Here is an 18,969-nt window from a genome sequence, read left to right on the forward strand (position 1 = left end):
CATTAGGTGTATTTTTTATGATAGTTCTCCAAAGAGACTGGCTGTTAATCTCTCTGTGAGTAGGTGTGTCAGCTGCAAACATTTCCTTCCAGTCTACCATTTCAATCACACTTCACAGTACACTGAAAATTGGCAAGGATGTTAATTATTGGCCTCTAGAACAAACCACCTACTTTGATTCAAGCGTGTTTTCCAATTTTTAAAAATGTTGTTTCACCTACAGAACAGTATAATTACAGAAAATGGCTTGGTTTGGCTAACATCCTTGTGTTCTGTGAGTTCTGCTTGCAAAGCACCAAGTATACTGGGCAAGAGGCTCACCTGCAGAGGATTTTAACCTCTTGCTGACAGGAGTTAGGACTTGCCAGCATCCAGTACATTGTTTTCAGTATCAAAAGCTCTAAACCACTGTCACTCAGAGGTTAAACATTAACACTTTCTGCTTTTAAAACTGAAGAAACCCTCCATATAGTAAGTTTGTTGTTATTCTCCAGGGAACTTCCTGTTAAAATTTTATGAATGTCTGTTACAGGAGCAATTACAGCAGTGGGTCCTGTACCCAGGCAGTGCAAAACCCTGGGTGCAACGTGACACACTGAGCAGCATGGTGCAGAGACTGGTTGTGTAGCTCCATTTGTGCAATGCAGTGTTTAATAAAATTTGCCAGGAGTCAGCCATGTATCCCGGACAGGATTATTCAGCCAGCAGAATAAATTGCCCATAGATGACTGGGAATTGACAGTAAACAGTAAAACACCTGCCTTGAAGACTTACAGTCTTAATAGACAAACAGGAAACAGAAGCAAGTGGGAGCCCTGTTTTAGGAGATAGATTTTGAGGCATCCAGACATTGTTTGTGATTATACAGTGAGTTTGGCAGAGCTAGAGGTTGAACTCCGTGCATTTCCCTTCGTGTGTTTGTAGCTCATGTAACAGGTCTTTAATTTACCAAGAAACTTTTCCGCAACACGGTCCTGAAGAGTTGGCAAAATCTGCAATTAGCATGTCTCACACATGTGCCTCTTGGTTTGGGTCTCTACAATTTGTACAATTAATAACTTACACCATGAATTAAAAACATTGGAAAGCAGCCCAATGCTCAGGCTCATGTGTCAAATAATTGCTGTGCAAGCCCGGTCTTATTTGTTGTTACAACAATTAATCATCCGCTGATTTTAAGATAATTTATATGGTACCTGGGCCCTCAAGAGAGTCCTGCGGTGCTATTGAAACAAGTCATTTTAAAATTAATGGTGATTAAGCTATAGAGCCATATTAAATATACATGAGTACTTACTTGTCCTACCTTCTCTTTAACCATGAGGCTGTGTCCGGGCTGGCTATCTTCCTAACCTACAAGCCACATGCTGCAATTTCCATAATGGCTGTGAGTCACAAGCCCTTTGCAGTGTGGTGTGAATAAACAATGGGAGGGGGAACATCCGGGAGGGCTCACAGGTGGGCGATGGCAGCGATTGCCCAGGGATTCCCTCACTCCACTGTAAACCAGATCCTGGGGGAGAAAGCACCCAGGTCGCAGGGCGAGCCCGTGCTGGCTCGTCGGCTGCTGCCGCTCAGTGTGCAGGTTAGCCGGCAGCTCTCCTGCCACAGGAGCCGTGCTTAACAGCCAGAGCCATGTGCAGACCTAGTCCTCCATCGGTAGTTGGGGGCCGAGTGCCTTGCTTCACTCGCTGTATGTTGATCAACGGTTTTGCACTACGGCAACATTATTTCAATATGAAATATGTTTACTGATAAAAACTTGGCTGAACCGAAGAGGTCTAACCTTATCTATTTGAAAAGCTTCCCATATATGCGAGGGAAGCCATTCATAACGTCATTCTACTGGGGGAAAAAAAAACTAGAAACAGCTGCAATGCTAGAACAAGAAGGGATTTTTCATAAGAATTAAATAGGCAGTGTTACAAAACAGTATAACGTGATATGTGCAATTATAATAAAGCATGTCTGAAATATACAAAAGATTGTTATGTTTTCAAAGCAATATGGATATTCTGAACAAATTGTTTATCATTTATTTATCATTTCACAGACAGAATTGACAACCTTGCAAGAAGAAAAAGAGGCTGCTCTTCAACAGTGCAAAAAATTAGAAGAAGAAATCCAGACATTGCGTGTTTATTACAGGTAAAATAATTAATACTAGTATAAATCAGTGACTCATAGGGGAAATTTTCTGAACTGTGTCTGACTGTGAGTGAGGAAGTGGCCTTATCAAATAGGTATTTGTTGGAAATGTGAATACATCAATGAATCAAGGCCTGCATTTCTGCTTTACTGCTCACCAACCATCTCTTTGAAATAGAAGTTCTTTATAGCCTAAATTTTCTATTAGTTTCTTCTAAGGGAAAGGGAAGGTTGCTGGCAGTGTATTCTCATAAAAATGAAAAAGCTGTGTTACAGAGATACATTCACTTAAAAACATGAGGACAAAAGAACCGGTTGACTTAAGTGCTTGTTTCTTCTCTGGTTGTTTGCACATACCTGACAGTCAACATAGATTTTAAAATAATAAAATCTGCAATTCTAGAAGACTGTTTTCTTTTTTAACCCCAACATAATAAGTATGGTTTAATTCCTTACATTCTGTAGCAGTACATAGTATGAGAGAAATAGCCATTCTCTCATTAATTTAGGTGGGCTGCACTGAACATTTGCATGGATCAGCGGGTTTTAGTCCCTAAGGAAGAGCTCTGTGTGGTCCAGTGAAGGAGTTAGGTTGTTTTATGGAGTGATGTTGGGTTACAACTCTCATTTCATCCTGACCTCCTGTGTGAGAGGGGATACAGAGCTGCCAACAGGTTAAAGGCAGGAGAATTGGCATCGACACAGCAGAAAATTGTGAACCTGAAGGCTGAAAGTCTGTGATGAGGGATGTGGGCTGCAGAGGTAAATAATAAATGTAGTGTGAATATTATGTTCATTGGAAATAAAGAGGACTAGTTAGTTATAACTAAAAAGCATTTGCAGTAGCAGAACTGTGTATGTTTTCAGTGTTTCAGCAGTTACAAGTGAAAAATACTCGGGTTTCTAGAGGTTTTTTGAGTTTCCCCTTCTCATTAAGTTTATTAAAACCTTGGAGGGAAGTTTCAAAAAAAACTTTTGTTCCTAAATCTCATAGGCATTTATTTAAAGCCTGTTAATAGTGAATAGAAACCCCAAGCAATTTGTGATTATTACTTTTAATGAATTTGGTCAGTATTTAGTGTGTGCACAAATTATGGCATGATTTACCAAGCTAGAAAGAATTTATTATAGTGACCTTATTACTCATTTAAATGGGTTTTGCAGAATAATTTACAAACTGAAATGTAATTTTTGTACTGATATTTCAGAAACTAAGAGTTTGCTTGGGTTTATCTCTGCACATTGCATGAGATATTTTATTTACTTTTGAGCTACATTTTCGACATAGCGTATCAAGCTTGCACTAACATATAGCATTTAACAAGTGTAGTAGGCAGCAGCTGCAGTTTACTCATGTAAATCCTTTAAATCTCAAAAATGTTAACCATAATGAGTTGCAGGAATCACCATTAGAATGTACCATGTCCTTAACTTATGGCCCTTAATTTGAAAAGGCAGAAATTTTGAAAAGGCCTTCTCATCTCTGGGCTGAACCACCCCAACTCTCTCAGCCTGTCTTCACAGATGTGCTCCAGCCCCCTGATGATCATCTTCTGGCCCTCCTCTGGACTTGATCCAAGAGGTCCACGTCCTTTTTATGTTGAGGGCCCCAGAGCTGAACACAGTACTCCAGGTGTGGTCCCACAAGAGCAGAATAGAGGGGGAGAATCCCCTCCCTTGACCTGCTGGTCACACTTCTCTTGATGCAGCCCAGGATACAGTTGGCTTTCTGGGCTGCAAGCGCACTTTGCCAGGTCATGTTGAGCTCCTCATCAACCAACACCCCAAGTTCTTCTCCGAAGGGCTGTTCTCAATCCACTGTCTGCTCAGCTTGTAACTGTGCTTGGACTTGCCCCAACCCATGTGCAGGACCTTGCACTCGGCCTTGTTGAATTTCATGAGGTTTGCACAGGCCCACCTCTCCAGCCTGTCAAGGTCCCTCTGGATGGCATCCCTTCCCTCCAGCATGTCAACCGCAACACACAGCTTGGTGTCGTTGGCAAACTTGCTGAGGGTGCACTCAATCCCACTGTCCATGTCACCAACAAAGATGTTAAACAGCACTGGTCCCAGTACTGACCCCTGAGGAACACTACTCATCAGCTGGTCTCTACTTGGACATCGAGCCATTGACCACAACTCTTTGAGTGAGAGCATCCAGCCAATTCCTTATCCACTGAGTGATCCATCTGCCAAATCCATGTTTCTTCGATTTAGAGACAAGGACGTCATGCTGGGACATTGTCAAAAGCTTTGTACAAGTCCAGGTAGATGACATCAGTTGCTTTTCCCTTATCCACCAATGCTGTAACCCAGTCATAGAAGACCACCAAATTCATCAGGCACAATTTGGCCTTAGGGAAGCCGTGTTGGTTGTCACCAATCGCCTCCTCATTTTCCACATGCCTTAGCGTATTTTTCAGGAGCATCAACTCCATGATCTTGCTGGGCACAGAGGTGAGACTGATTGGTCTATAGCTCCCCAGGTCTTCCTTTTTTCCCTTGTTAAAAATGGGGGAGGTGGTTATGTTTCCCCTTTTCCAATCAGTGGGAACTTCTCCAGACTGCCATGACTTCTCAAATATGATGGATAATGGATTAGCTACTTCATTTGCCAGTTCCTTCAGGACCCACAGATGCACTTCATCAGGTCCCATGGACTTGTGCACCTTCAGGTTTCTTGGATGGTCTGGAACCTGATCTTCTCCTAGAGTGGGCAGTTTTGCCATCTCCATCCTTGGCATTTCCAGTGCCTGACTTAATAAAGGCATGAGTAACCTGGTCTGATCTCATAGTTGATATCACTTTGAGAGGGAGATTGTTTGGACTGGAGACCTCCAGCAGTCACTTCCAACCTGAATTATTCTAGAGTTCTGTGATCAGGTAGTTGCTGCTGTATGAAGCCATTCAATTTTTTTCTCCAGCTGTGAATGAAGTCTATGTTGTAATCCATACTTCATTGCAGATGAAGTGGAAAGTGAATCCTAGCTGAAACTGGAGTTTCCTGGAAAGCCTGAAAGACCCAAAACAGAATTAAAACGAGCTTTTGGGGAATAAATGATGGAACATTGATTTCCATTTGAATTTTGACTTTCTGAAAAGAAAGCACATTCCAGAACAATTCCAGCCTTCTTTAAAAGCAAAGAGAAGTGAAAAGGAGGAAGAATCTAGTTCAGATACAAAAGGGAGAGGAAGTTGGCTCAGAATAATTTTGGGCAGGTTCTCTGCTTCTGTTTGTTCTTCTTGTGTTGTTTCTGTGTCATGTCTCAAAAGGAAAATTGCATTTTCTGGATAGTAACTCAAAAATACATATCAGAAATTAAAATTTGCATAACAGTTAGGAACAGTATAGAGTTTCTAGCTTACAAAAATAATTGTTTCAACACAGTACTCTTTAAACTAAGGATTAATGCAAATCATAGATCCTCAGTGACCAAATAAGGCTGTATCCAAATAATCAGTTTTGAAGTATGTGGGAGTGTTAATCCCATTACATCTTTCTCACATATCTCTGTTGTTTGAACATCATCAGAGGTTTTTTTATTTGCATATAGTTCAGTTATGTGGTCTGTCCATTTTTATAATCAGTTTCCTTCTATTTCAATAATGCTTCAGAATTGTACTTCTACACGTCAAAATGGTGACATAGACATGCTATTGCATACTGCTTATTTTTTACAGACTAGATAAAACAGAACATCTGTGTATGAGAAATATTTCTCTATATAGGGAAGTATATATAAATTTTCCTGATTATTTTTATTTTAAAGTTTACAGTACTTCACTGAAAAGCTCTGGCACCAGGAGTTTTTACAGGCAAATAATTCGAACAAATTTTAACTAGTTCAACAAAAGGCACATCTCTGACATATCAACCCCATTGCAAAGAAAGATAAGACAGTGAAATAAAAATAGAAGACTATCCTTACTTAAAAGTATGTTTTTGATAGGTTTCGTGTTGGGGTCAGGTGCAGTGATGCTCAATTCAATAAAATTACTGTTTACTCTCCAGCTGTGTATGATGTACATCTGCATTAGTTCACACACCTTTGAATGAAGCTGTTGAGAATAAGAATTGGTATGTCCAGGCTCTAGGGTAAAATTTAGTAAGTTTGAGTAGTTATTTCAATGACAGTTTAAGAGGCTCCTCTTTGATTAATCGAGTGCTATAAAAGCCATATATTTGCCAAATCTGATGTTTACGGGGGAAGAGGGACAGTTAAAACTTTTTGCAAAAAGTCTTTATCCAAAGGCTCTTCCAATTTGTTGTTGAAATGTGTGAGATGCAGAACTAGGTGCAAGCTGGAAGTCACAATGGGAAGAAACATATTTATTTCAGCAAATTTGCTTCTGAACAGACATTTGAAAAAACTTGCAATGTTAAAATGAAATTCAATTTAGAATTATTTTTTACTCTCCTCAAGTTGAGATGAAGATCTGATAGAAAGAACACAGTACCATAGGGAGAAGGAGTTTTGATGGCAGATCCATGTCACAGTCCCAGGAACTACACGTTGCAGAGTAATAGGAATCTATAAGTTACAGCCAGAATGGGAGAAAAAGATTGCCTATTTTACACTTATGTGATGGCTTTTAATAATGAAATAAAGAGTAAATTCAGTGAGACCCCTTGTACTACTAAGTACTGTGATCTGAAATAAATATTTTTTAGAATCAAACTTTCAATTAATATGGGTAGCTGTTCTGTCAGTACTGCAGTTTTCTTGCTCCCTAGCCATTTGTATTACTTTCATAAATTATAAATTGGTGAAGAGCTTTAACAAAATTCAAATATAAAAGTTTCAGTGCTCCTAATACTTCAGTTAAATTGGAATTCATGTTTAAGTGACACAGGCAAATGATTTAAATAACATTTTTTTTTATGGAGGTCCATTTGTTTTTCCTATAAAGCGTTCTGTAAAAAAAACGTGAAGGTTCATCTTTTTAAAGATTGAAATTGATAGATGTGAAAGAGGATCAAGAAGGTTTTTTTTATGATTTCCTCAAATGAAAGACTTACAAGCACAGGGACAAACTCAATTTTCATTTTAATTACAGAAAAAAGTCAGCCTATAACAGGAGAACTAGATGAAGAGGCTTTATTTGCAGTCCTGGAAAAAAAAAGGCTGTTTTCTCTTCAAGATCGGAATATAGTGGTGTGTGTTTAATTTACTTCTATTCTATAATTTCATGGATGATTTTATGGAATATAATACTCAGTATCATTTCAACCATGCTTCATGGACTCTGTGCATGAATATATAACAGTGTAATTCTTTCTGTTAGACTGTTCTTCTCATTCCAGTTTTAGGGGCTATTAAAAACTATTAATTATTTCTAGCTGACACATCAGTATTCATCCTCTTCTTGTATTCTATGATTCACAGCCACTGCAGTAGAAAGTCAGAATACAACTGCCTGAATATTCAGTCTCCTGTTACCTGATTGACCCCTGCTCAAACTTCTCAGCCCGTTTGTTCTGCCATCTTTTCAGCTTTTTCAGAGATTTCTGCAGTCTAGATTTCTCTCAGGGAAACATGATATGCACAAGAAGATTGGGCTGCTCTAGCAGCTTCCTAGTCCAAATAAACTAGAACCCATTTACTCTGGGATTAGGAAGGCTGCAACCAGTAGTGCAGAATGGTGATATCAGTCCTTCCTCTAAAGCAATAGCAGGATACCTTGAGCACCTGTCTCTGCAGTTTCCCTCAGCGAACTGGTGTTTTCATGGCTGTTCTTTTATCTCACTTTTTCAGTTATGGCCGTTGACTCATTTTCCTGATCTTTTCATCCTGTCTGCTCACTGCTAGTCTGACAGCTGCTGTTGATGTTTCAGTATTAGTTGCTTTAGATGTAACATGGTATAATTACAGTCATTAAGAAGAATAATTGGATAATGATATCACTGTAAATCTACTGTTCTTTTTGCAGAATGATTTTGGGAAGATCGGGGAGAAGATGGCAGTTGTGTTTTAAGTATTCTCTGTCTTTGCAGAAGTGACTTCTATTTTATCCAAGAGTTTCAGACACCTGACATCAAACATAAATCTTGAGATAATTAAATTTCCCGCTTCCAAGTAGAGGAGAGATTCCCTTTTATACCAAAGAGATGAGGTGCTTGCATCTATTATACAGTGGCAGACAGTGTGATATGTCTTCTTGTGAAGGAACCTAACCCACTGCAGTTTGATACAATGCAACATATAGAAAACAAATACTTTGTAAAGGAACACTAAGGTTTTTGTTTCACTTTCATTATTACTTAAAAACCCAAGTACTACCCAAACTGTTTTTCTTAGTTTATTCTCTACATATAAAGTCCCACTGATTTCTGTGGAAGATTTGGATATGCAAGGAATGAAGATTTAGTCCTTGTTTGTGGTTTGTTGTTTGTTTTTTAAATGTGCATTCTTTCTTCCTGCTTGTTTATTGAACTGAATGCTGAAACTAGCATATATGTTTGGGTTTTTATTTACTTTTAAATCAGACTGGTTAAAACTACACCTTCTCAGAGCAGCCCATGGAGGTTTCAGTGAATTTTAGTCAACTCATGGGGGCCAGGAGAGCCAACACCCTGGTAATTTGGACCCGGGATTTAGAATCTGCAGGTTCAATCTTCTCTTCTGTTATCATGCCACTTTCCAATGGGATGCTGCAGCCCCAAAATAATTGGGATTTTATGTTATTGGATCTTTCTCACTCTGTAGGTCCATAAGCATTTTCCCACTGATAAACCTCTCTGTCTCCTTTCCCTTTGTCTCCTTATTGCTTGTGCAATCACAGCTCTTGTATTACGGGAGATAAAAGCCCAGGATTGGGGAGCTGTTTCATGAACTGGATCAGACAGCTGAAGCGGGGGAAACAGATCAGTAAGCTGCTCTGTTTTGGCAGAGCAGCTGCATGAAGTTTTACTGGCACTACTGAAATGGCTGTATTTCACCACGTCTTGGTGCAGGTGAGCGGTGGAGACAGAGCCCTAACTTGTTATTCTTGTTATCCTCATGTATTTCACACTTTATTGGATTTACTATCCTCTTTCCCCTGCCCCATTCCCATACTTCTTGTTCTCTAGTTTGGAACTGATTATTGTCTGTCCTTCTGCATTTGCTCTACTTTCAAGCAATAATGAGGACTTTATGAATCAGTGGATAGGGAACTTTCTTGGAAGCATGCAAACTAGACTCACATCTGTACTCCAAGTAATATTCGACCATTTGCACAGAAGAGAGATGGTAGAGAGAAACTCCAGTATATACCACAGGCTTGGTGTTTACAGTGCCTGTTTGGCAGGCAATGAAAACGCAAAGCAGTGTATGAACCTGGTGGGGAATGTCTTTTTTCTGCCTCCCAATGGAATATCTTAGCCATCAGAATGCTCTTCAAGCTTCCTCTGACTCCCATTCATTTAGAGACACACACAAAAAATAGAGGTGACTGTTTCTCTTTTGCCCTGACATGATTTTGAATATTTTCCTATCTCACTGGGAAAAAAAATTGTAGCATGGAAAAACAATTTCATGCTCAGCTTTAGTGATTTATAAAAACTTGAAGGGAGAGGAAGCACTGAACTGTCAGAGATCCCAGCTGCCTGATGGAATAGCAAGCCACCCCACACCATCCCTGCAGCCAGCACGGAGGTGAATGTAGTACACTCAACTTGCTTTGTGCTGCTGTTGACTCGGGCATAGATTGGTCTGACCTACATTTTATGAAATCTTTGTGCCTGATGTTGCCAGGGGTTGGCTCTTGGCCTTCAGAGGTGCCTTGCCAATATGAAACACTAAGCAGAAGGTCTGAGCAGTAACATGGGCAGCGTGAATGTGGACCAAAGTGTCTAACACGCTCCGTGATGCAGTTTTAATTTGTACCATGTACTGTGCTGATTTTGCTACTGCTTCTGTTATTGAGTGTGTTATATTGGCAAACTTTCTCAAGTTTTTAAGATGGGTTTAGGTCCAATCAGTCACTTCATGTGCCAGGCACATTAAAGCTAGAAACACTCTGCAACTCCTTATACTGTATTTCATCAGATTTGAGCAAACTTCTTCCCTACCTATTTGCTGTCTTGGGGTAATATGAACTAAAACAACGCTTACCTTGTCATTTTTGCTGTGATAAACCTTTTCAGATGAGTTTCTGCTCTTCTTTAGGAGCGAGGATTTGCTTGATGGAAAGGAATTCCTTGCCATCAGATGCTGATATGGTCTCATGACTGTATACACAGCCCCACTTGCTTTCTGTTAGCAACTCTCCTTCACCTGGCTGATTTCTTCCCTTTCTCTTTTACCTCTGCTCTCTGTGGTTTTCTGGTATGACTTCCTTGGTTTCTCAGTGAGCTGAAAAGTCTAGAAAGTGTAATTTTGTTCTGTGCTTTTTGGAATAAGTGCATAGCTAGAGGTTTGTAGGAAGTGTTTTTCAAATTTGTTAAAGCCTAATAAAATGGAGTTATTGGAAAAAAGGTTTAAAGTTTCTGAAAGAACTACCTGCGAACAACTGACTGACTGCTGCTGCTAGGTTCAACTAGATTAGTAGTACAAAGTATTCTACTCCTGTAAAAATACTTGTAAAAAATTAGGACACTGAAATCAGTAGAATTAATATCTATTCTGTATAATATAAGGATACTCAAAAGAAACACTGAAAAACATATAAAGAGCATACACAGGTTTATGAAATCCATTACCTGATAGAAAGGGTATGGGACCAGAGGCTACATATTCTGATTCTGTCATTGAAATGCTGGATGAATATAGATGAATCACATCACTAAACTCTGCTTCAGCTGCTCTATTTGTATAAACTGAATAAGAAGTTTTACCACTTTCCGTAACATCTTCAGAGATCTGTGACTATGAAAATGCAGGTATTCCTGCTTTAAAAAGAGGGAAGGAAAACAGATACAAGATAAGAAGCAGTCCTCTCTAGAGCAAGTTAAATACAGGAAAAATTGTATGTGCAATAAGAACTGTTTGAAAGACAAATTTTCCCATGAGAAGTTTGAAAGAAAATCTAAAACTGCAAAAAAATAATTTGGCTTGTCCTATAAATACTGTATGAAAGGGAATTTCTTTTGTTATGAATATGATATTTAGAAATAAAGTAATAACATTGTCAGGATGACTTTAAATGCAATTTCTTTTTTGTTGATTTTTCAGAGGACACGTTTTTATGTTAAAATGTCAATTCAATAATAAAAAAAATGTTCATTTTGATGTGTTTCAGTTCAGTTCTCTTCAGATGAAAAACTGAAACAAAACAGCATTTCAAGTTGAAATGTCAAGATGAAAGGAAAATTTTCACTTAGAAATTTGCCACAGGAAGCCAATATATTTTTTGTGTTGGAATTTATGTCTTCTAATGAAAAAAAAATATTTGTTTGGTGAGAAGACTTTCCACATGAGCAACTTTCATCCAGTGCTAGACATAACATTGATTTTCTTACTTTGAGCTTACCTCTGCTCGCAGTGGAGTCAATGGAAAACTTCTGTTAGGAAGTATCTAGGAATTCAGGTGTAAGGAGAACTCCTCTGTCTGCTGCAGAACACGAGCGAGGAGACTACCCACCTGTTGTGTTTGCAAAGAGAGAAGCCGAGTGTGAGTTATTTTCATTATGCAGTTGCTTTTTTAAGTTAGAGCTTTTATTGAATTGCTACGTGCATGTCATAGAATCATAGAATGGTTTGAGTTGGAAGGAACTTTAAAGATCATCTAGCTCCAACCTCCCTGCCATGGGCAGTGACATCTTCCACCAGACCAGGCTGCTCAAAGCCCCGTCCAACCTGGCCTTGGACACTGCCAGGGAGGGGGCAGCCACAGCTTCTCTGGGCAACCTGTGCCAGTGTCTCACCACCCTCACAGGGAAGAACTTCTTCCTTATATCTAATCTAAATCTAACCTCTTTCAGTTTAAAACTGTTATCCCTCGTCCTATCACTACACTCCCCGATAAAAAGTTCCCCCCCATCTTTTCTGTAGGCTCCCTTGAAGTACTGGAATGCTACTATATCTATCAGGGCTTTGGCCTTCATAACCTGATCCCTGAATACTTGGACAGTTTCTCTGTACACCTGCCATGCTATCTGTCCTTGCTTCCACCCTCTGTATGCTTCCTTTTTATGCTGAGCTTGTCCAGGAGCTCCTTGTTCACTCATGCAGGCCTCCTGGTGGTCTTACCTGATTTCCTTTGTCAGAATGCATCGCTCCTGAGATTGGAGGAGATAGTCCTTGAACATTAACCAGATTTCTTGGGCCCTTCTCCCCTCTAGGGCCTTATCCCATGGTACTCTACCAAGCAGATCCCTGAAGAGGCCAAAGTCTGATCTCCTGAAGGCCAAGGTAGTGAGGTTGCTGTGCTCCCTTCTCTCTGTCCTAAGGATCTTGAACTCCACCATTTCACGGTCACTGCAGCCAAGGTTGCCCTCAAGCTTCACACTCCCCGCCAGTCCCTCCTTGTTGGTGATAACAAGGTCCAGCATAACAATTATCCTCGTCATCTCCTCTATCACTTGGAGAAAGAAATTATCAATACATTCCAGGAACCTGCTGGATTGCTTATGCCTTGCTGTGTGGTCCCTCCAACAGATATTGGGGTGGTTGAAGTCCCTCATGAGGACCATGACTCCTGAACGTGAGGCTGCTCCTATCTGTCTATAGAGGGCCTCATCCGCTCGGTCTTCCTGGCCAGATGGTGTGTATCAGACCCCCAATATAATGTCTCCTGTCCCTTCCTTCCCCTTAATCCTGACCCATAAGATCTTGGTCAGCTCCTCATCCATCCCCAGGCAGAACTCCATGTCATGCTGGTGCATTTTACTGGAAAACTTTCCATATTTAGATTCCATTCACCAGTTGCTTTTCTAAGTAATGTAATAGACATCTTGTGTTTTGGAAGCTGCAGGTTTTTAACACTGTGTCCAGCATTGCATAATGATGTGTTACTCATCTGTTACGGGTAATTCTTCCAGCATAGGTGTGAAGACTGTCATTTTTAGAGAGGGTAGGGACTTATTTGGAAGATTCAGCCACAGTTTTCCAGTGAATAAGCAGGCCTGCTGGGATTTGCACAATTCTGAGCCTCTCAAATATTTGAGTAAAAAGTAACATTTTTGTAATAGTTTGCTTTTATAAGCTACAGTTCATATGGTCATGAGAGGAAGGAGAACTAGCACAGAGCAACTTCGGTTTCTTCCTAACATCACCAAGAAAGCATGTAAGCAGTGGTATGGAGCTTCAGTCTCACTAGCAGAGGAGCTCTTCTGGCTGTGAGTTTGGAAGGAAAAGCCACAGGTGAGGGAGGGAGTTATGCTGAGTGAATCATCAGTGGTATATATTCTTTGACAGCAAAGTGAGTTTAGAGAAGCTCTTCTGATCCACTTCATGTTTTGTTTTTGTCTTCTTTTCTCTTAATCTGTGCTATATCAGTGATATAGATTAGAGCATGGCTACCCACAGATGTTTTCATCTTCCTTCCTTCCTTCCTTCCTTCCTTCCTTCCTTCCTTCCTTCCTTCCTTCCTTCCTTCCTTCCTTCCTTCCTTCCTTCCTTCCTTCCTTCCTTCCTTCCTTCCTTCCTTCCTTCCTTCCTTCCTTCCTTCCTTCCTTCCTTCCTTCCTTCCTTCCTTCCTTCCTTCCTTCCTTCCTTCCTTCCTTCCTTCCTTCCTTCCTTCCTTCCTTCCTTCCTTCCTTCCTTCCTTCCTTCCTTCCTTCCTGCCTGCCTGCCTGCCTGCCTGCCTGCCTGCCTGCCTGCCTGCCTGCCTGCCTGCCTGCCTGCCTCCCTCCCTCCCTCCCTCCCTCCCTTCCTCCCTCAGTGCTAGCTAGCCACACTTAGTATGAAGGCTAGTGAATTGAAAAATACAATATTGCAGTGTGTGACAGTAAAAGTTTCTTCTGGCAGCCAGTGACTACTGTCCCAAGTGACTAAAATGATCAAAAATCAGATTTCAGAAGGAAAAGAAACGTGCAAATCCTGTAATCTCAAGGTTGAACCCACTGAGGTTGCTGACAATTGTAACGAATAAAGTCGTGGTCTGCCACACCAGATCCACCATTGTGTCTCTTCTGTCATCAAGAGAGCTATTTTTATGCCAATTTTCCACTTTCTTAAGGCTGCTGCTTTCATTTTTGAAATAAATTTCTTGGCTCTGATAATATAAATATTTTTCCTTCGTGCTCAACATGGTTGTTACTTCCAAGCTTCCAGGGTTAATAGCATGTGTTTGTACCATTCAGTAGACACAAGGATGAAAACACAAAATAAGCTTTGAGATGCCCAAATTGTTTTAAGAGTTCGAGTAGGAAATAATTATGACAAATGTGTAAAGTTTCTTCATAAATGTTAACATTATAAAAGCTGTAACTGCAAGGGATCTCTCTCTTAAATGTAAATTTGTAGTCAGTGCTGGCCAAACTAGACTCGTACATGCAAACAGTATCTGCCCATGAGCCAATAGACTAAGCTGTAAATACAATAGTCTTCTGTAACTTTTTTTTTTTAAAAATAAAGTAGGAAAGTAGTGGGAAAAAAAACAGTCCCTATTTGTCTTTTGTATTATTTATTTGTTATGTATTTATTTTATTAGTATTTCTGGTGCATGCAGCAGGAAAAAAAAAATCCATTTATTTCATTTATCTATTCTTTTAAAATAGCATGGTAAGAAAGAAATGTTGGGTAGAAACAAAGTAAAGTCACAGCTGGATATTAGTGTGACAAGATAGGAGATGACAATCGTATCTTTTTAGTATGTCTGTTATCTGTGGTGTCATTAATTCTAATGATGTGCCAAATAATAAAAGCAGCCTTATCACATTGCAAGGCCTCGAATTGTCTCAAAGTTGCCATGCCTGTGGGTTCCCTTTGGCTTTCAGAAAGGGTTTGGAGTCAGAAGAAGCTGCAGTTCAGAGTGCATTTATGCGATCAAAGCTCTTTAGACAGATGGCTGCTAGCACTCCAAAATGATTAAAATATGTTCCAAGCAACATCAGTCTGTGGGCTTGGGGACCCAACCTTTCATTAGTCAATAAAGGGTCTTGAGTTCTTGAAAATGAAATCTTTAAAAGCTAATAAGGCTGCTGGTTTGCTCTGAGCTGTTTCTTTGGATTTGCCGTTGTGGATTGGACTTGGGCCAGTATCTGTCCAATAATATGAGGCTTTAAAAAAATAAATCTGGTAACGAGAGGCCTCCCAGCAGATCTGTCTGTTAAACAGCATGGCCAAAATTTTCAGTCTTGAATACGTAAGTGCGTAAGTTTAGGCACTTGTGTTTGCCCTTAGAGAGCTGGGAAGGGATCTACAATTGTTCCTTTGGAAAGCCAGTCGCTCGCTGGAGCATAGTTTAACTATAGGCATCAAAGCTTGATCATTTTGACCTGTACTATTTTATTTTTAAATCCTTATGGGTTGACCCAGGAGCATCTCTTGAGTACTTTCAGGGTAACATAATCAAGATCATTAAGCAAGTTTTCCAAAGCTCCTAGAAATCAGTAATATTACTTGCAGAATTCCTGAGTGTTGTCAGTGCTTGCCAAATATGAATGTGCCATTGTATAGTTTGGTACTACAGCACAGTTGGCTATATTCTCTTGTCTACACCTGGCTTGTGAGATAGCAACTGGGGGCTTGTGCAAATGTGAAGTGTCTGTAACCTCTGCATGTCTGTGTGAGGGCAGCAGCAATAAATGTCTGTTTACTAAGATATTAACAAGTTCGATCCTTCTGTCTCTTTTTTCTTTTTTCTCTGACAGAGGAAAAACTCTTCTCACAGTTTATAAACTTCTGTACTTGAAGTATTCTTGCCCCGTAGACTCTTTCCACAAAAGTCTAAAAATCTGAAGATATGTAAATCCAAAAATGCCTCAAGATTTAGCCTACTGCTGTAGAACGTAATTTAAAACACATCAGAGTTTTAACATACACCAACAGAAGCAAAGCAAGTCACAGTGATCCCATTAGCTCAATGTGATCCCATTAGCCAAATTGTTCAGCCTGTCTTCTTTCACCTTGGGAACAGCTCTCACATTCCTTTTGTCAGGACTTGGGGCCGGCAACTGAAGTTCTTCCCCCCAACACACCATAGTTACTTGGAGAATGTCATACTGCATTTCTCTTTCCCATAATTTCCCTCTGAAGGCTTGCCTATGCGTCAGCTTGAACAGCCAGTGAATTTTACTCGTCATAAACATAGGCAAGATGCTACTGTCTTTCAATAAAGGTACATCAGATTCTGGATTGTGATTATTTTGGTGAGCTGATTTTTTATTTTGTTTGTTGTAAAATATCTGGTGTGTCCCAAAGCTTTCTGTCCACCATCTAAACAATCTTGTCATCTGTTCTGCTCTTACAAATTACTTCTGAACTGGGTCACATCCTTCCTAGCTCTAGGCATAGGTTTTTAACCTCTGGTCTTCAGATTCCTGTTTTTTTCTCAGACAAAACTAAGAACTTATTTGCCCCAGAGTAAGCAAAACAAGACAAAGGTCTACACTAAAATCTCAGGGTGCCTCTTTGTCTTGGTGTCTTAATTTTTGGAGTTCCTTATGAACAGATATATTTATCTTGAACTCGAGAGTTCTCCCATTGATTTAAGCATGCTCTGAAGTGGTCCTGTTACTTTATTACTGTTCTGCCTCGTAAAATTTAGGGAGTTGACCTAATCACCTAAATGAGTCAGAACTTCAGGGTAAGGAGATGCACAAAGCCTTCATCATTGTTATGATTTTAAGGCTCAGTAGATCATGAAGAACTAGCACTAGGAAAGGAAGCTCTAAAAAACAGATTCACAATGCCTTGGGAGCAGACACCTTAGGAATTATGTCTCCTTAGAGCAATTCTTAGGCATTATGTGTCTCTCTGGTTCTAGTAAGGTACTGAACTTCATATTAATTACTTTTCCTTCTACTCCAGGAAATCATGTAAACCCTTTTATTAATCAAGCCAGCATCCTACATAGCCTGTGTCACTTCTTTTTTGGATCATTTTTCTGAGCTCTGCAGAAGCTCCGTTTCCAAAAATGCCATGTAATAAGAAAATGCTGTGGAATGCCCCATCCATATACTCAGTTCTGAGGTTTCCAGAGAACTGAGCAGGACTTCAAGAACGACGTTAGTCTGGATGATTTTATACATGGTGCTAAAGTGCTTGGGGGGATCCTGCTTTGAATATTCTGGTTTGTCATTGTTTTCATCTGCAGTTGCAAGTCCCTGAAACTTGTAAACACCAAGTCCTAAGATCTCCATTTGGGGAATGGAAATGTAGGGCCTCTTTTGGAATGTTTTTTCTTTGCCTCTCGACTCCCCTAGCTGTAAGATGTGAATAGTGCTACTCATGCATTTTTTGGAAAATGCATTGATTTAAGTTTTCACTATTAGATTCTGCAAAACGTTAAGTGGGCTAAACCTAAATTTATCACAGTAGCTATTGTATTGCAGCAGTTCTTCTGAAATGTAAGTACAGAACTGCCTTTTCCACATGAACCATACACTGTGAGTGCCCCATTAATACATTTAATGTTTAATGACCAACTGTTTCTCCTGCTTCCTCTAAATTACTGTAAAGTTACTATTCCAAGGAGAGAAAGTAGCTTTTTATTCTGGAGAAGACTGTGGCATTCATTGCTTTGAGTGAGAATGTAATCTCAAACAGTTCATAATATTTCTTCTGCTATAAGGCAGCAAGAATTTGGAAACCACTGAAATAAGGATGAGGCTGCAAGAGAGAAAATAAGTATCTGCTTTCCAGGTAGATGAGTCCAGTTGTTATATTACTTCAGGTTTGGATTTGGTGTTTGGGTTTTTTATTTTTTTTGTCAAGTCAATTTATATATATATAAATATGTATATATATATATATAACTTTGTTGTAGAAATGTTCCAGAGTTCATTCTTTCTTTCTGTTTGTAACAGGGCAGCTCTTTATGATTTGGGGAAAAAAAAAAACTGGTTTAGCAAAGGAGGTGTTGAGCCTGCCAAAGTTTATGGAAGTGAATTTGTATAGCCGTTTAGTGTGGGACAGCTAGACAGCAACAGAGAAGAATGTAAAATGAGTAGATTGCTACAGATTTATGCTTGCCAGAACAAAACAGGTAAATTGTAAGTTTAAAGACTCTGAGTTTGCAGACTTAAGTAAAGATGTGCCTTTAAAAAAATCGAAGAACATGTTGGTATAATGATACTTCTTTTGAACATTATGCTGAAGGAAGGTTACAAGAATGTAGAACACTTAAAAATGGTTTTTACTCAACTAATGCTTCCATAATGGACGTTAATACTGTTGACATTACTCATGGATTGAATGCAAGCAATTTAGACAATAGATAGTATCAGGTGCTAATAGATCAAATGTAATTACTGTTGATGAAATAATTTTACACAGTTTAGCAAAATCGTTTCAATTATTCACTGCAAAAGAAAACATTGAGTAAAAGTAAAAATACTAAGCTTTCTCCTCTAGGGGCATTATATGCATTTCTGAGTCATATTTTTTCTTCATAGCAACCTTTCCTCTATAACAGCTTCCAGTGCAAGTTATTACAATTCTTTTTGCATAAGATAGGTCATGTGAAGTTCAGCTGTAGGTGGGGCCACTGTGGTAGATTGGGGGACAGTCTTAATAGATCCGTTTCATTAATTAAGTCATGCATTTTTTTATTAACAAAACCTGTATGTCAGGTTTAGCCAGCTGGGAGCCATTCTTATGGTTGTTATCTTTGTCAGAAGGAATATTGTGAAAATAAGGAATTACTGTACACGCTTTAACTCCTGATTAAACAGAGGAATGACATCCACTCACCCACTGTCCATGGAAAAATAACTTAGGGGCATATCATAGG

The 18,969-nt window shown here is 39.5% G+C and overlaps 1 protein-coding gene across 2 annotated transcripts in view; it reads left to right on the plus strand.

Moving 5' to 3' along the window:
• MIPOL1 (mirror-image polydactyly 1) overlaps positions 1-18,969 on the plus strand; it is a 192,089-nt gene that overhangs the window by 135,378 nt on the left and 37,742 nt on the right. For both annotated transcript variants that reach the window (XM_042790920.1, XM_033008656.2), the window contains exon 11: positions 2,054-2,148. In XM_042790920.1, the coding sequence (XP_042646854.1) occupies positions 2,054-2,148 (95 nt within the window). The remainder of the gene's footprint in view (positions 1-2,053; positions 2,149-18,969) is intronic.

The sequence above is a fragment of the Tyto alba genome, unplaced genomic scaffold (genome assembly GCF_018691265.1).
Source record: "Tyto alba isolate M040663 unplaced genomic scaffold, T.alba_DEE_v4.0 Super-Scaffold_18, whole genome shotgun sequence".
Classification (NCBI taxonomy): domain Eukaryota; kingdom Metazoa; phylum Chordata; class Aves; order Strigiformes; family Tytonidae; genus Tyto; species Tyto alba.